General features: G+C 37.4%; 1 protein-coding gene across 7 annotated transcripts in view; it reads left to right on the forward strand.

Annotated features, from left to right (window-relative positions):
• The window catches only part of LOC123691591 (MOB kinase activator-like 2), a 51954-nt gene extending 33371 nt beyond the window's left edge, over positions 1-18583 (forward strand). For 5 of the 7 annotated variants that reach the window (XM_045636050.1, XM_045636051.1, XM_045636052.1 and 2 more), the window contains 4 exons: positions 11249-11406; positions 13340-13561; positions 16394-16590; positions 18050-18583. In XM_045636050.1, the coding sequence (XP_045492006.1) occupies positions 11249-11406; positions 13340-13561; positions 16394-16590; positions 18050-18247 (775 nt within the window). In that variant the 3' untranslated portion in view covers positions 18248-18583. Of the gene's footprint in view, positions 1-6421; positions 7191-11248; positions 11407-13339; positions 13562-16393; positions 16591-18049 lie in introns of those variants that run through there. The other 2 variants (XM_045636046.1, XM_045636049.1) reach the window with 2 other exon arrangements.
• The last annotated feature ends 926 nt before the right edge of the window (positions 18584-19509 follow it).

A 19509-nucleotide genomic window follows, 5' to 3' on the forward strand; every position in this document is an offset into this window, starting at 1 on the left:
TATTTAATATAAATAATAATTGTCTCATCCAACAATGCTTCTGAATGACGTTGTTGGAAATTTATCAACAAACTCATGTACAAAAACTAACCTTTTGCACAGAATATTACAGCATACATAGTAGCCTTGGGAAAACAGTGGCAATACCAAGTTAGGTGTGAAAGTGATAAAAAACAACAACTGGGCAATATTTTCTTGTTACACGTCAATGTTCATACCGAAATCTCCAATGTATTAGATACAAGCTTCTTGGAGTATCCTAAGGGTGTTGAGGGGGATCGATAGTAGCGGGCACATCCACAGATTTTGATTGACAAAGATACATAGTATAGAAAAAAGTTTGTATGTGTTGGTAATATTTTCGATGTGTGAAAAAAAGTGATGTCAATGATACACTTCACATTAAATAAATATCGATTGTTTCAGTTAGTAGCCCTTTCAATAAATATATTTGTAAATACCGTATTTAACTACAAGTTAAATTTAATCTCAAAATTACCACAAAATCAACTGTGAAACAAAAGCAAACAGAAATATACAGGCCGAATTGATAACCTCCTCCTTTTTTTTGAAGTCGGTAACTTTTAAATCTAGATAGGGAGGCGAGGTAGCTAAATGGCGTAATTCAACGGCGTCGTCGAGACTTATCAAAATCGAAAGATAAAATAATTTCGAAAAGAAAAGCTTCTATGGTAAAAACCATTTTAGCGGTGGGTTTGGCGTGTACGGATTTTCAAAAATGTAAAAAAAAACAGTTACTTGGGCATTCTCGAGCGCGTCAGATATTCATACTACGTATGCTCCAAGTGCCTCTGATAACAGCGGTATACTAATCTGCCGGTTTGCGTGGTGGGGCTAGGCATATAAATTCATCAAAAATGCACAAAAAAAAAAATTTACTCGAGCGCGTCAGATTTTCGGAAGGGGTGTTAAGTAGGCCCTAGGGCATGTAATATCGGAACAGTTTTGAATTCCGATATTGATTTCCGATATTTGAGCTCAATATCGGAATTCCGATATTGATATCGGAATTGGACATATATGATAAAAAGGTGGATTTTATTAATTAAAAACGTATTATAATCATAATCTTTTATTTGCTTATTTTACTGCTAAACAACTTTTATTTAACTGACTCAAAATAAACATGTTTTAAGCAATACAATTTTAAAAATATAAAAAATTATATACATATATAACTCTTTGATTTTCACACGACTAGTTGTTTTACTGCTAAAATATAAATTTAACTAACACTAGTCACTATCGGATGAACTTAATAAAATTTTACAAACATAAAATATAACACGAAAAATCAACAATTATATGGACGTGGAGTCCGGCAGGAATGCTAGTTGCTATTTAATAAACTTAGAATTAACATTAGGTAACATAACAAAACTTAAATAATTTTAAATTTGCATTCAAAATCATTAAATCAACAATTATAAACAATGAGTAGAAATAAGATTATTTTTTTAACGCAAGATTTACTTCTCTTGGAAATAAGTTCTCAAAAATAGTAAAGCATCAAGCATTTTGTCGGATAACGAACTTCGGATTTTATTACAAAAATATCTAGCAGATGAAAAAAACACGCTCACTTTCGACACTCGTAGGCAAGACTGATGAAAGGTACGTGTACGCCTGTGTCAAATAAACACCTCTTTCACCTCTGTTGTCGTATATAGCTTTTTCAGTCACTACAAATCCTAAAAGATGAAATTCGTCGTTTGAAGGCATTGCCTTTTTCTTCTCTTTGCACTTTTCCAATTGTCGTTGCAGGGTTAGCTCACTTGTTGTAGCGAGACTTGATAGGGGACGATCATCTTCATCGGAAGATAAAACAGCCGTACGACACTCACTCTCAGTTTGCGGGACAGTGATAGAGCGGGTTTGGTTATTTTTATATTTGTTAACAAGTCCACAACGGCGTCACAATTTAGTAATTTAGCACTGAATAAAAAAATAAATTTGGAAAATCCAAAAGTGCACGCCTCATAATCTCATCCTTTTTTTTTTGTTTATTTAATAACAATTAAACCACATCGAATCAGACCCTGAAAAATGAAAGGGTTCTATTCCTGAGCATACTCAAGCGTAAGAGAAAAAAAAAGACTCGATTAGTAAAGTATTTCGGTCGCTATCGTGTTAACAAGAAAATCCTCCGCACATACAGACACACGGACGTCCAAGACAGAACTTTTTTAAACTGTTTTTTAACTAGTTTAAATAACAAAAATGACATCAAAAATATCATGAATGTTAAAAATAGTGTTTTTTCTTAATATGTGTGTGTATGTATTATCTTACAAGTGCAATGTATGATACATAAAGACATTTTAAGATTGAAAAATCAGATGTTTTGCGCGAAGTGACAGTAGTACCCACCTCAACGCTTCGCTTATGAGGCGTGCAAAATCTTAATTCCGATATAACGATATTGGATCATTCAGTATCGGAATTGTAATATCGCAATTTTCATTCCGAGATTCCGATATTGCGAGATTCCGAGATTCCGATATTCATGCCCTAGTAGGCCCCAAGGAAGCTCCCCTTAAAAAAACTGACGATTACGGCATGACGATCAGTTACGATGAATTTTTGAAAATGCAGAAAAAAAAAGTCCTTTTGAAATACTCGAGCGCGTCAGATTTTCATAGGGGAGGTTCATCTCGGTATCCTGAAAGCATATTTTCTTAATCTGACAAAAATGTTGGTGGGTTCTCTTAATCTGACCGAAAAAGGTTTGTGGGTTTCTTTTTTTTAATCATCGTTATTTCATATCAATTTTTCTTAACACCCTCAGTTTTCGAGATATACTCAAAAAACCGTTTAAGTAAAAAAAGTTTTAACTTTGGACAAAAATGAAAAGAGACCTTTTTTTGTAAAATAAAATTACCTTTTTTGTTTATTTTTTTGGAAAAAGTAAAGTTCGCGACTTATATGCTGCAACGCGTTTTTTGGAAGAAGAAATGGCTCCTCCAGACTTCCGGTCGGTCCGGAAACCGGCAGATTTTGTATTTTTAGTAAGTTTTGGATTATATTCTTCAAAATAAAAATAAAAACAATCGCGCTCGAGAATGCCGGATTAACGTTTTTTTTTACAAGTTCGCGACCCTATAACTCGGCGGCGTCAAGGACTTATGGTCAGATTAGTTAAATTTAGTCTTAAAACACTAAAATCAACCCCCAATATCTTAATCTGACGCGCTCGAGTATTTCAGACTATCGATTTTTTTTTACTAATCTGATCGTCTATCCTAGGCGCGCGTCACTACATATAGAGCTAAATAGTTAACAAGGTTGTTCTATTAGGTCTAAGGTATCTCTCATATCTTAAACTGCCACGCTCGAGTATTACAGAAAATTCCCCTCTTCGCCTCCCTATCTAATCTCTTTATAAACTACTTTCGTTGTGCTCTTGTTCTATCTCTTCACGCCGTACTCCAGCAATTCTCTCTCTTACTCTCACTTTCTAATTGATTTTGAATTTTTTGTTTTATGTGTATTCGGGACATATTACTAATATTATAAATGCGAAAGTTTGTGCGTCTCTGTTGTCTTTCCTATGTTATAGTGTAAAAGGGCTCGCAGTACATTTCAGATCTTTAAATTAATACTTTCAGCAGGAAATGCTATCATATGGAACGATTTTTGTTATGGCACAATTATTTTTATAACTCTTATAGTTTTGGTGGTCTGGCGCGGTTCTGCATCAGGTGTTCGAGATTTATACTCTCAGTTTCTAAACCCCCTCCATTTATTTTTTAATAATATATTATAAAATGTACAGACACTGTTTTATTATTTGTATATAGTTATAGATAAATAAATATTTAAGTACATAACATATTTTTATTTCTTATATATCTACAGTCTGCCGTGGGCTCACGAGATGAGCCTACCACTGTATTAAAATCTAATATTTCAACTATATATTTCTTATTTGTTAACTATCATTTAACTATCGATAAAAAAATTTATAATTTTGTATGCATGTAGATTATTGTTGATTTTATGTGATTTGGAATTGTGAGGAGAAATAAATAAATGATTTGATTTGATTTGATTTTGATAACAAGGCTGATGATGTCTTACATCACTAAAGCGTTGAATGAACATTGAATGACGTTAATGAAATTTCAACCTTATTTCTATGCGTTGAGGTCCAAAGTTACATCTATCAAAAATTAACGCCCTCTGTTGTCGAGTAGCCGAATTTTTTCGTATTTGAAGTTTCTAAGCAAAAGGAAACAAAACATCTCACGTACCTAGGGATGTTATACTAAAATAAACCGTAAAGTCGTGAGTTAGGGTACATATTAAAATGCGAAATTTATTATTTAAGTTAGTTTTCATTAAAATGAAGCTGTCCAATAAAAGGCATAGTTTACTTGTGTGAACTGTCTAGTTCTCGGTTTAATGTGTGGGTTTTGGCGACAGTGGTTTTCATACTAATAATGACATTATAGCACTTCTATGTGTCTTGTTATTTAGATTTCTATAGGACTTACCGATGGTATGAAATGCCTCGATTGCTGATATTATTTCGTCTGCTATCATTTTTCCACTCTAATACCGAACAACACGCCCTAAATAATGAATAAATATGGAAAAAAGGTTTGATAGCTGACAACCGACTCGAATATTTTTCCGCGCACAACTGAGAGCGAGTTAGGTGATCTTACCTTACTAGTGACACGTGGGCCACGCCCACATCGCACTTCTATTTGTTCTTACTGTTCTGTGGTATGTGGTTATTACCGACTTATGCGTGATTTTAAACTTTTTTTCAGTTCTAATGTTGAAATATCTGAGTAGCGGATATTCGCTGCGAGATGAGCTTAATTGAAATATTTTTTAATTTAACTGAACTAAAAATAAACTATTAGGTATATGACACCTAATAGTTCCTTGTAAAAAAAGGGTTCATTAAGAAAGCGCCTATTTTTTCTAAAAGAAGACAGGTTAAGCACGTGAGTATAAATAATTAACATATCTTTCAATAGACATCACTGTCTAGCCTTAGATTATAACATATATCAGCTGGTTTGGTACATAAAAGCAATTAATGCATGAAACAATTGTGGATCACAAAACAAAGCGGAGAGATTGTGTGTCGGAGCGGTAGTGGGGCTGGGGCACTCGGGGCGCGAATCCGCCGCGCGCCGGCTCCGAGCCGCTCTGATTCACTTCTGCCATTGTGTTCCGCCGTCAGCCGCATCGTCGACCACAACGTTTCATAATAATCATGTATAATGTTACAATTGAGACGTGAATTTCTCTATTATTATTACCTATTCGGTTTCTGCAGATTCATCCGTTTATATGTACAGTATATCGATTCATTCAAAAATTACAAAAGGAAAAGTGGTTGCAATACAGGTTGAGCGTACAAGAAATAAATAGATTTTTCAATTTATCTGCATATTATCCAAATCACCACTGCTCGATACGGGTCAGGAAAACTGCGACATCGGCATATCGGAGAATCTAAAAGTTCGCTGACATGTGACATCTACCAACCCGCACTCGGCCTTCAGATTTTAACCATACGTACATATAAAAAATTCTACTAGGCCCCTATTCATTGCACAAGCTAGGTAGATTGTCCATAAGCAAAGTTGGATGTTACGTTTAATCAGTGATCATGTTAATCATTGTCGGTTAGAAAAAGGGTTGGGACACCGCGGCCGCGGCCATGGGCATAGTAATGTAATGAGAACTCAGTGAGTAATTCTGTGATGAAAGGACGTATTATTGTTTTTTGAAGAAGTATTCCCTGAAAGTGATTATATTCTTGAGTTTTAGCTTTCTTGTGATTTTGTGAAATAAAGTAGCTCGCCTGTCTGTCTGTCTGATGAATGAATGAGCCTGGCGGAACGCAGGCGACGCGCTTAACCCAAAATGTAAGCAATGAGTTCCGTGTGGAAAGCGAGCAGGCGGGCCGACGTGATTGAGTCGCTCGTGGCCGCCTCATAGCTGCAGATGAACATTTCGCTCTCTCAAATGCAATAGATTATTACTACTACTACTACAATGGTTTAGATGTACTATTAGAACGCGAGTGAAACCGCGGGCAAAAACGGTATTAATAAAAAATGTCATAGTCATTTCACGGTGTATTTCAACACAATTTTTAGGTGTGTGTGTGTGTGTGTAATTTAATTTCGAATAACTGCTTAATGTTTGTGATGGTTGAATGCCTATTGAGGAAATATATAAGATGTCATAGGTGATAGATATGTGTGGCTACTGGCTAGGTGGTGTGTGCGTTGGCAGGGCGCCCGCAGACGGCCGCGCGGGGTTAACGCTCGCCGGTGACACTTTCAGCTCTTCCCCGATTCACATTAGCCTAATTCTACTATGCAAACTTCTCTGGATCAGAATCATTACAACAGCCGGCAACGAACAAATACCCGACAGACTTGTTATGACGTTACGTAATTTGCTCAGTCACCACTCGTCACCTGTACCCTCGTCGATCGTTCCATGTTCTGACAAGGTAGTGTCACTGTTGGTACAATACATTAGTGTCACGTGGGCGATGAGCGAGGGAAGTGTGGCGGCGCGGGGCGCGGCGGGAGGGGGGCACGCTCGCTACTCGCGCTCAGTCGCCGGCGCAATGTGTCACGCGGTGGTGCTCGGCGTGCTGTTCTCGCTGCCCTCCTATCTATACTCGGCCGTACCTTTCAGGTGAGACGCGGCCCGAGGTTATCGAGTGCTTTTTAAGTGTTTATTGCCGTAATGTGTGGTTTTCTGTTCTACCTTTAGTTTTATAGTCACATTTTGAGGTCGTGTCTTTTTCGTTATTAACGGTTGTTTTCGTCTCTTCTCCGTACAATTGAAAAGTCCGCTTAGGACGAAAATTAAATTTTAATGGTGGTAATGTGATTTGTTGTTGTTTGCATTTTTTTTTAATTTTCTGCTAATATAATGATGTGGAAGTGTGACCGTCGGCCAGTTTACAAATTTACGCGCATTATTAGACACTATCGAAGACTAGAAGTGTGTGACGTCGTTACCGAGAGCTTGACCTTTGGTGACGTTAAAGGCGAGAGATTAGTTCCTTCTTCGTGACGAAGGCCGCGACTCATGCGCAGCGCCGAATCAGTTCCAGCAATGGATAGCTACTTGAAGATACTATTTACCTGGCTTTCGACACTACTGAATAAACTCTATATAACGTTAGTACCTGCATTCTTATTGATTAATTTTATCTAAGCTAAAATAAATATTATGCAATCTAGATTGTATCTGTCGCGTGCTATTCGCACGAAAATATTCTCGTAACATGATTAATAGGGACATGTGCTGCATTCATTCATTTTTATTTATAACGAAGAACTTTGACACAGTGATGGTACCCATGAAATGAGGTTAACCCTGCTTGCGAAAAAAATAAACTTAGATTTTCATGAATTTGAATAGTTGGTAGGTACCTACAATCTATATGCGTGATTTGAAACAATGCGTGTGTGTGATGATCGACAGATGTAAGGTAACATTAACATTGCATTTGTCTAAGCTTTTGAAAATAATTGTCGAAATCCAATTGGTATGCAATGTATCATGTCTGTGAGCGTTGTGATTGGGCAACGTTATAGCAATGAAACAGTTACCTACCTAGGCGTAAGAATTAAATTAATAAATTTTATATGACTTTACATACATACCTAGTCAATACTAATATTATAAATAGGAAGGTTTGTAATTATGTATGTATGTATGGTTTTCACGCATAAACTACTGGACGGATTTCAAAAATTTTTTCACCATTAGAAAGCTGCATCTTCACTGCAACATAGGCTAGGTTATATCCCGGAAATCCCACGGGAACGGGATCTATGCGGGTTTTTCTTTAAAAAGGCGGACGAGGCCGCAGGCGGAAAGCTAGTACATTATAAATGCGTATAGTTTTTGTATTATGTGAAGAGTTTTTCTGTATCGGATACATTTTACAGAGTATTTCTATCGATTATTATAATCTATCGACCCATCATTGAACAATTCTGTGTAGAAATCACTAAGTGGGCGGGGCATGTCCATGAAGTACAATAATTATTTGTATGACATTTTAACATAGACAATACAATCCTTCATAGGCGTGAAGCTGTCAAAAAGCAAATAATATAATGGACAGAGTATTCGTGGTGTGCGCGATGACAGCGCCCCTAGTGGCCGCAACTATTCAGGACTTGTCATCTATCAAATCATGTCAACTAGATGATAAGATATTTTTGTGATATTGATTTTCGACTAGTTTTTCAACGAAATTGAAAAAAATAGTGTAAAAAGTGAGTGTGTATATTATACCTAGCGATTTTCTTCCTCGTGAAAAATATGGATATTATAATACGTACGGGATTTGAATGGATTAAGCATAAAATACATTTCCAACCTCAAACTGAGCAAAAAGGGAAAAATTAATATTAGCACAGCATGTGAGAGAAGTGGAAGAGCTTAGAACGAACGGGAAAAGCTACACGTAAGCGTGATTTCACAGGAAAAAAATATTTTCAATTGCTCTAATGTTAAGTAATTTTAGTAGATGTTGTGTTTTTGATTACCTAAGTTGATTACATTCCAAATTATTTCTACTTAATGTTATTACATTTTTAAAGAATACGAATTTATAAATGAAACATTATTGATTTAATAATAAGAAACTTTGTTTTGAATTACAAAAAATGTGTTATAATACGATTACTATTATTTATATTATCAAAAATTGAGGGCTGTAAATTGACTAATACACAACATACATGTATCGAAACAATCAAATATATTGTGAGGAATTTTATCTAAAATTCGATAAACTCTCAGTCTTTGCATAATTATTTCCACATGGATCTCGGACTCGAGCAATATCATATGTTTGTTGGGTTTCTTCTTTAGTAGTTTCTTGGTTCTCTTCACAGCAGCTATCCATTTTTGTCTTTGCTGTAATGTCCACTTTGATGTTGGAAACGAATAAAACTTGCACGAACTGTTTTTCCCATTGTTTTTACAATTTACGACACAGCATGTACCCTGTACCCATATCGCAAATTTTTACGTTTTTACTTAAAATTATAAAGGAAGTTATGAAAATAAAGCAATTTGACACATGACAGCCCAGAATTAATTCACATTTCTGCCATGTCGTGCGCTACGATCGATTTGCCGTTCCCCACCACCCACTTCGCACATAGCCAATAAGAGGCTGACAAGACCCAATTTTGTTGCCAGTAACAGTGATTGCGCTCTCGTTTACTCCCATACAATTGGACAGTGTGCGAGAACGAGAGCGCAATCACTGTTACTGGGCGGGGCCAGGTCGTAGAAGAAAATAATAAGAAAATATGTGATTTAAGGAAAAGTGTGGGTCATATTTTTTTTATTTTTTTTTTATTGTTTGATAGGAAAGCGCTTGACCACTATCTCGCCTGATGGAAAGCTGAGATGTGGCCTAAGATGGAGCGCGCTTTCCTAGAAGGTACCTGTTCACTCTTTTCTTGAAGACCTCCATATTGTACTCGTCGGGGAACACAGACTCAGGAAGCATGTTCCAGTCCCTCGCGGTTCGAATGAAGAATGTCGATCCGAACCGCTTTGTCCGGGTACATGGAACGTCCACCATATGGCGGTGCCTAGAGTCTGTGCGCCTCGACGAACGATGGAAAAACGGGGATGGCGGAATTAGATCGTGCAATTCCGCAGCGCAATATGAGAAATATGACTCGTTAGAGGTTCAGGTATGAATATGTTGACTTCGTGTTTTAAATTGCAGACCCGTATGTCAAAAAAATAAAGACATAAAATCGTTTAATGATGATTTTAAGACCAATCTTTGCAATTATTTTCCATCGAGCCGATATCGTCAAATTATGTATCGAGTCCGTCCAAGTTCTTCGAAATATGATGAATATTAACATATATTATTTTTGATGGGCTATAATAAATATATTTTCTTAAAAAACTGCTCAATTAATAACTTCAATTTTAACAAAATTGGGTCTTGTCAGCCCCTTCGGTTCAACTGGAGCAACAAAAACCTCAGACGTTTTTTAAAACATGGCACTAAAGAAAGATTACGTCAAGGGGGAGTTAAACATAGGCCAAATATTGAAAAAATGCAAGATATCATGTTGTCACTCAATCAAATTTTAGGTCCCTCAAATATTATGAAGCTGCTCATTTTGAGTAACTTAAATAATAAATGTTTGTAAGTTGTTGGTATATTGATTTATCGCCACTTGCAGTCTGTCACTCGCTTAGTAATTCTATAACCCCAATCAAGCCCCAATCCATTTTTTTTGTCACTCAAAACTATAATTTACTGTCTCTCGTTTAAATAATACCCCATATAAATCTATATATCTAATATATAAAAATCAATGCCACTTTTCGTTGTAATTCCATAACTCGAGAACGGCTGAACCGATTTCGATAATTCTTTTTTTATTATATTCCTTGAAGTACGAGGATGGTTCTTATGTAGAGAAAACGTTAATATGTACCACGGGCGAAGCCGGGGCGGACCGCTAGTATATATATAAAAATGAAACCCGTTTCGCGTTGTCACGGCATCACGTGTGAACGGGTGGACCGATTTCGATAATTCTTTTTTTATTATATTCCTTGAAGTACGAGGATGGTTCTTACATAGAGAAAACGTAAATATGTACCACGGGCGAAGCCGGGGCGGACCGCTAGCATTATAATATATAGATTAAATATCTATTGATAAAACGAGTAAGAGTAGTCAACCACTACTCAGTAGGCTTCGGTAGGCAATGGAAAAGTCGGCGGTTTGATATCAGACGAGCGTGCATGCAATAAATAGATTTTTCAACATTATCCATCCCCAAATAATCACTGTTCCAATCGCGATCGGTCCGATGTTGATATGTGACGTCAGCTAGTTTACACATGGTCAACGCTGTGAATTACGGCTCGAGCCCTCAAAGGATCCTGCAGTGGGATCTTAATTTTCGTCTTTCTATGAGTATTTTTGTGATGAGTGAAAGAAATAATACGGAAATTAGTGTTGATGCACTGTGCACTTAGAATGAAAAATTGTTAGATTATGGTTTTTCACATAATTTATTAGTAATTAGTAGGATATCGTATGTATCTTATGAGCTGTAGAAGCAATACGCGCTAGATGAATTAGTAGACGGGTTGTTTGGATACGATCGATGCGTCTGTTAGCGGTCGAGATGAATGCGGCAAGCGACTAACGAGCACTCGCACGTTGCAGGAAGGCCCGCCGCAAGGAGCGCGAGGGCGAGGGCGGCGGCGACCCCAAGCTGTACCTGCAGGAGGCGCTGCTGGAGCGCAAGCTGCCCGAGCTCGACATGCGCCAGTTGGTGGAGCTGCCGCACGGCCTCGACTACAACGAGTGGCTCGCCTCGCACAGTACGTATGCTATCAATTAGTTATTATAGTACAACATTATATTATTCTTATCTACATATTTTTTTGGCAATTAATAGTAAGTTATTTAAAATACTTAAGTTTGATTAGGTGATTCAGTCTAAGAAAAAAGGATTCAATAAAACTATTGAACAGTGAAAAATAAAATAAATAAATAAAGCTTTATTTGTTCCATAAGATACAATTTCAATTACAGTTGGAGTACACTATTAGAAAAAATTGAGATACTAGTGTTAAGTTTATATATGTTACCGGAAATGTATGTAATCCGTCATTGTATACAATTCCTAGGAAATGTATATAATTCCTAAAATCGTACGGAAATGTGCGAAATAAATTATTTTATACACATTTCCTAGGAAATCTATACATTTCCTAAATAGCTATCGGAAATGTAAAACATTTAAGATATTGATATGTCGCAGGCAAGTTGTATATAATGTGGCCGGTCGGCATTTTGTAGTAACTATGCCGATAATTCGTAATCAGAAATTTTTGGTTTGGATAAGGGGGTGGGTTAGGTTAGGTTCGTGTTTTTTAAAACTACACAGAAATAGGAGCCCCAGAAGTGGGGCTCCGTCGGCTCGCGACCGTCTTTTTGTAGAATTTTGGAAAAAGACGAATTATCGGCATATTAAAACAGCTAGCCGTAATGTAATACGGCGTGATATTTACGTTAAAAGTTGTATAGTTGATTTTTAAAATGTTAATTAGCTAGATAATAATATGAACATAATATTACTACAATTTTACGGTATGACTGTTACCCGATTGTATCAATAAGAGCTATAATAAAAAAAAATAACAATGTGTTTTATTACAGAAAGCATTTACTTTACACATTTCCTAATACGATATTGGAATTGTATACAATTCCTAGGAAGATTATACATTTCCTAGGATATGCATGCATTAAATAGTTTTTTAAACAATATTTTATACATTTCCTAAATGATATCGGAATTGTACACATTTCCTAGGAATTGTATACAATTCCTTGATTTCATACATTTCCGGTAACATATACATTAATAAAGTAAGTAGTATATGGACCCCGTACGGGTTTACCCGCAGGCTTTTAAGCCTCCCCCAAAGAGTGCCACTTGCCCCTGTCTTGGGCTGAGTACAGCCAATTTCCGCTAGCAACTGCTACTATTTCCTCATCCCACCTGGCCCTTGGTCGACCCCTTGTCCTGGTGCCTCTTGGCTCCGCTCCGACCATTTCACTGAACTGAGGGTCCATCTATCGTCTTTGTAGCGAGCCAAGTGATCACATACTTTTTTTTTTGAATGTCGATGTTCTTTATTCTTTCTTTAAGTTTGATGCCTAGGCAGCTTCTTTCGATTCTTTTCTGGAAAGTCTGGATTTTATATCTAGTTTTTCAGTAATTGTGTCAAAAGCTTTTTGTAGGCTACGAAGGCTAGGTACAAGGGCTTACTAAATTCTGAGAATTTCTCAATCACCTGGTCCACTACTTGGACATGGTCTAATGTGCTGAAAATTAAATATAAAATAAATTATTATTTCCAAAATGTGTTAACGTTATACAAAGATAGTTCATACACAAGCATTATAGCACGTAGATAAATACACGTATTCGTAACGTTAATAATCTTTAACGTTTGAGAATAAGTATACATCAATTAAATAAAATCAGACCAGTACACAGCAGTGGTTTGTAGATAACAAAAAGCGAAGTAACGTAATAGTATACAATGACAATCGTGGGAAGCGTGCAGCTTGCGGCCGCGGCAGTGGGGCCACCGCGCGCGCCCTTGTGACCTTGATATATAACTTGTGACACTCCGTGCATTTATAATTCATTTTAATTTAAAATGGAGTTTTCGCAACCTTCCGAAAGTCGAAACGAACGCTTCGTTTCGCTCCCTGTGACCCCTTGTTTGCGTGTTACAGCGCTGGCGCTGTTCGAGCACGTGAACCTGCTGTACGGCACCGTGTCGGAGTTCTGCACGGCCGCCAGCTGCGGCGACATGGCGGGCCCAGGCGGCCGATCGTACGCGTGGTACGACGAGCGTGGCAAGAAGTCGCGCGTCGCGGCGCCGCAGTACGTCGACTATGTCATGACCTACACGCAGAAGACCATCAACGACGAGACTATCTTTCCTACTAAGTACGGTAAGCGAGAGGCCCTTTCGTAACGCTCGAAGAGCAGTGCGATCATCACCTTTACCGTCTATAAAAACTTGAGCATAAGCTCAAGTAGATAGAACCTTATCTATCGAGCTAGACTAACGTTATCCTCGTCTACATTGCTAAGACCGGCCGCACATGGCCTAAATGCCTGTCTGAGTTCAGAATCTGAACATGAGTAAATAAATAGTACAGAGTCAAAGCTTCACACAACCGCGCAAATGGGTCTACTTCTACATGCATATGAAACATTGTGTGCGTGGCCACTAATGTGGTAGATTATCGTGTACAAGACTAAGTCGTTATACTAATGTAATTTCGACATGATTTTAAAAGAGCAACTATAGAGTTTCTTGTCGGTTCTTCTCCATAGATCACTGCTTTCCGAATCGGTGGTAAATGTTAAAAATAATTATGTAATGACGATAAATGTAAAAATTGGAGCCGAGTTCAATCGTTGACTTAATTTGCCAAAAAAAGAAATGAGATCTAAATGTGTGCCAAGTTCTGCAGACAGTCCAGAAATTTATTTACAAAGATGTATTAAGTTCTTAGGTTGACTGAAAACTCAATTGTTTTATTTTCCCTTAGAGAACAATGTTTATTGCAAAATATAACTTTTTTAATTTGAATAATATAATTATTTTCACAAAGCAAACAACTAATGACCTATTGAACCCCATAATTTGATGAGGCTAGTTTTACATACTGTTTATATTTTGTGAGGTTCTAAAAAATGAATGAATTTGTACACACACTATTACCAAAATGCAAAGATCGTTGTAGAAGAATCGTCGCCTTACTCCATGACGTTACGGTATTGCCATGACGCGATCTTGAAATTTTACTCTAATCGCGCCTAAAGATGTTTCACTCATATTAATATTGCGCAAATTAAATCATTTCGACCTTCGACGAAGCCTTCTTCCATTACACCATTTATGGTAATTATTTTTGCATGCTTGTATTGGCTAAACATGTTTGTGCTTTATTAATATAATTGTATCACCATTGAATACCATGTTTAAAGCAAAATAATGATTTTATTTATTTATTTATTTATTTACACTGAAATTAAAACTAAACTAAACACTCATAAATAAAGAATAAATAAATGTGAATATGTAAAATTATATATTATTTTTAACTGTATGAGCAATAAAGGCAATATTTTTATTACAATTTTCTTTTATTTTACGTTTAATAACAGTTTTGAATAAAGAAATCATGCAATCGAAGTAATCCGCCCTAGCGATACTAGCGCGAGTGAGTGTGCTGTGTGATGTCAGAGGCGCTTCGAATCTACAGATGTTTCGTCCTAAAATATGTAAACTTCAATAATCTATATCTCAGTCATTTATTGATGGATTTCAAAATTTTTTTCGGCCACTGATTAGTTTTGATCTATTTTTTAAGACTAGTAAGGTGAATATACTATTTTCTTTTTTTTTAAACTTTTCCATTTTTCCATACAAACAAAATTTATGTCATTGAAAAAAAAAAATTAAATACAAATAAATTCAGTATTTTCTGATTTTTTCCTTTGTACACTCACTATTACCTAGTTGATTACAAAATTTGAACTTTCTAGGTCATCTGGAAGTGGGTTAGGTTTTGTATATGTCTATAAGTCAGTCAGTCTTAAAAATTGCGATTTTTGGATATTAATATCTACGCAACTGTTTAATCTGTATTTATGAAATTTAATGTTCTTGTTTATCTTGAGGTCCTCTTGATATGTACCAAATTTGGTTTATATAACTTAAATAGTTTTCGAGTTATAAGGGGGTGAAAAGTGGCTCGAAATGGTTCGTGTAAATATACACACGGCTGCTGCTCGCCAGTTCTCTTCGCTTGAACTCGGCTTGACACGCTGCCGCGTGTCTAGATTCGAAAGTGCCACTAAATAGTAGTCTAATTGAATAAATGAATGTTTGAGTTTTGAGTTTGAGTTTAATAATTTAGACTGTGTACTATGGCGTGAAAACCGCTCCGAATGAGAGCGTTCCCGTCTCCAACTTGTCTCTTGCTAATGAGGTGACCATGGCCAAACAAAATGAGGGACAAATTGCTTGAAAAACGGGCGTGTAAATGTCCTGATACATATTCCTTGCTGAATAATACAGTTTTCGTAACGTTATCGCTTACGTGCTAAAGGGCTCGCGGTCTTTAAGTTAAATATTTAACCGATACATAATTTGTGAGATGGTGCAAAGTCAAACAAAATTCATGGTCACCCTTACTACCAAACAAACATCAACGATTGGTTGAGTTGTCAAAACTTTAGACAAGGACCGTTATAAGACCTCTCGCTCGGACAGCTTTTGGTTAGCTTCCGTTTATAAGGAAAAAGGTACCCTATGCATATAGCAATAGATCTCATTTTATAAAAACAAATATTTGCACTGTGCACAGTCTTCAGTCAATTATAATATTATATTTTCATTTTTATTTTATTATTAATAATGGTTTGCTTATTGCATTGTATGTATGAATAATACTACAAAAGTAAAAAGTAAATACATTTTTATTGGGTTGGTACAAACCATGCGTCACTGTACTATTTATTTACTCATGTGATGTGAATTCAGATTACACAGATACGCATAAAATTTCCCTGTTCCCCATATACTTTCGGATTTAAATTTTTCAATCGAAATCCGTCTGAGGTGCGTATCGATTTCCGAATTCCGGACCGTACGAACTACGAACGTAAATAATATGTCTGTTCTCTCCGACGTCACATCTGGTCGTCGGAGAGAACAGACATGAATCGTTGAGTGGCGCTTGGGGGTGCTCACTGGTCGGGGTGCGCAGCGAACGAGTTCCCGGCGCAGTTCGAGGCGGTGGTGCGGCGCGTGGTGCGGCTGCTGTTCCACGTGGTGGCGCACCTGTACGCGGCGCACTTCCGCGAGCTGGCGCTGCTGCGGCTGCACGCGCACCTGCACCTCACCTTCGCGCACCTAACCGCGCTCGACCGCCGCTTCGCGCTGCTCGACGCCAAGGAGACCGAGGTACTACTAAAGTGTCATGTACACGTTACGGGCATCGACGACACCATTCTCCTGTTCTTTTTCACACTTGGTAGAGCTTACTCTTAATTTTTTTTTATCGAAGCTTAAAGTAAAAAATGCATAGATCAAGGAAATAGAAATCCGTTTTTAAGGAATTTTATATTTATTTATAACACTTCACTTTGCAGTAGACAATTCACTTGGCAACAAATAATTTCCTATCTAATTTTCTATAAGATTGCTAGTTTAGGAGATAAGCGTGATTGCAAGATTAAATGAAGTGTGATTATTTTTAGGTTTCCGTAATCCGTATCAATTGTGTTAAAACGGGGCTCTATTAATGAGACTTCGAAAAAAAACAATCTTATTTTTTACGAAAGCTGGCTGGGTCGCACCATGTTACTTTAGCTATAACAAACATGTTAAAGTATCGAGTTACTGTTTGATATGCTTTAGTCGGTTATATAGAATTTCTGAAGTACTAAAACGATGATATATAAATTTCCTACGATAGCAATCAAAACTCTGTTTAATAAATTTATTTTTAAATTTACGGCATCACGCGGTGTATATGTCGTGGCCATATCGTAGATTTGCTCATTTCATGATATGATCGATCATTTCGTGAAATGGTCGCATTTCATGAAATGGTCGAATGTCTATTGGCCACATCATGATGTGATTTGAGCAGATCAATGATAAGAAATCGTTTCTCGATATGGCCAACTGAACGCGCGGTTTTTTCATGAAATGATCAAAATTATTTGATCATATCGTAAAATAGTTACATTAATTATTGGTAGAGGCGCTGCAAGCGCTGTGTTATAAGATGTGATAAGATGGCGGCCGCTGGCGAAAATTTAATTATTCGCAGTTTAAAACTTCATAGTTCGTTTTATTACAATAATATGAAGAAAGTCATAGCAAATAATTTACGACGAAGAAGTTCGAGTACTATGGAAAATGCGGATATCTAATATTGAGGAAAAAATGCGTTTAAAATCCTTTACATAAATATGTTTATATATCCTATGTTATTATAATTGTTCCTTTATTAAAAAGCGATTCGCTTCTGGCATCTTTATTAAAGTCTAACCTAACCTAACCTGAATGTTTTCTATTGCAAAAACCATTCGCTTCTGGCATTCGCCGGCCACTGCCGTGGCACTAACTAAAATGAAAATAAACAAGTTCTAAAAATATTCTGAATTTTTTAATGTTTTACGGACTTTATATTATATTTTAAACGATCTGGCCAAATGTGGATGACCATATCGTGAAACGTTGACGATTTAACGATCTGATCAAACCATGTTGGCCATATCATGAAATGCGACCATTTCGTGAAATGATCGATCATAATATCATGAAATGAGCAAATCTACGATATGGCTACGACATATTATATAATATAATAATTATATGGAATTGTTTTTCTTACGCATACTTATGTTTACAGGTTCTCCGCGACCTGGAGGTGGCGTTGCGGCTGACGGAGCCGACGGGCGCGGGGAGCGCGGGGGGTGCGGGGAGCGCGGGGGGTGCGGGGGTGGCGGGTGCGGGTGCGGGGGGCGCGGGGGCGGCGGGCGACAGCGGCGAGGAGGCGTCCCCGCGGCGGCGCTCGCCCGTGGTGACGCAGCCGCTGGCGTCCGCGTGACCGACGCGCGAGCCGCCCGAGCCGCCCGCCCGCTAGCGCCGCCCGCGCCCGCCGCCGCCCCGCTCCCGGCCGCCCCCGGCCCGCCGCCGGCCCGCCGCAGACCCGCCGCCGGCCCGCCGTCGGGGCGCTTCACGATCGCGAGATGCCTTCCGTGACTCGACCGAGTAGTTGACGCGTGTACGTTCCGTAACTTGAAGAATTGTTACTCTATTGTAAATATTTCAATCTGTTAAGTAGTTTTAGGTGATTATTAGTTTATAAATTTGTGATTGCTTTGGTTGTAAATAAAAGTGATATTTGTTTAACTAATAAACTGAAAGCTTTATCGAAGTTTTATATTGTTTTTTTTTTTTCAAAACTCACCCTAAATCCTATATATCTAAAAACATTCTATATCTGCATACACAACAATAATGTATCTATCCAATTGAAACATTCTATATCTGCATTGACTACAACACAACTGTAGCCACGATCACTTGCTGTTCACACTTGGGTTGTTGAGGAAGTGATTATGAGGAAGAGGAATTTTCACACACGAATTTAGGGGATGCGGATGAGGATGATAGGAAATTATAATCAAGTCGAGTCACTTTTTTATTTAGATAGATTAGGTTTTGTCGAGTTATATGCATAAATAAAAGCTCATCTATTAGAGTCCGACTCGTGACTCAAAAAGTATACATAGGCTTATAAAATATATGTATACATAGGATAGGCTTTGTAAATTCACCGCTCGATCGAATCGGCCGCATAGCGCTGCGCGTAGCGAGTGCGTTGCCATAGATACGGCATCCTCATGAATTTCCTCAAAATTTTGAGGAAGAGGAATTTTTTATTTTTGAGGATGCGGTAACGGTTGAGGAACCCAAAATATCGCGGAACTTCCGCATTATTATATTAATAATCAATGCAAAACATTGGTATCATACGAAAAAAGATTGAGTTTTTACAAAATGAGGCCTCTAAGTGTACGCCGTAAGTGTTTGGATATACTGTTTCTGTACAAACTGATACATGGTCTGGTGGATTGCCCTGAACTCCTTTCGCGCATTAAAATAGAAGTTCCACGTCCTGCTAGCCGTTTGGAAAATAGGAAGTGCTTTAAATTACCCTATTGTCGTACTAACGTAGGTCAAAACTCTCCTATAAACAGGTGCTGTTCGTACTATAATGGTGTTAGGTATAATTTCGATATTTTCTCGAGTTCTCTATCCTCAGCCAGAAGTAAAATTTACTCTGCGTTGTGTTGAAAATAATTG

Source organism: Colias croceus, chromosome 5 (genome assembly GCF_905220415.1).
Source record: "Colias croceus chromosome 5, ilColCroc2.1".
NCBI classification, from domain to species: Eukaryota; Metazoa; Arthropoda; class Insecta; order Lepidoptera; family Pieridae; genus Colias; species Colias croceus.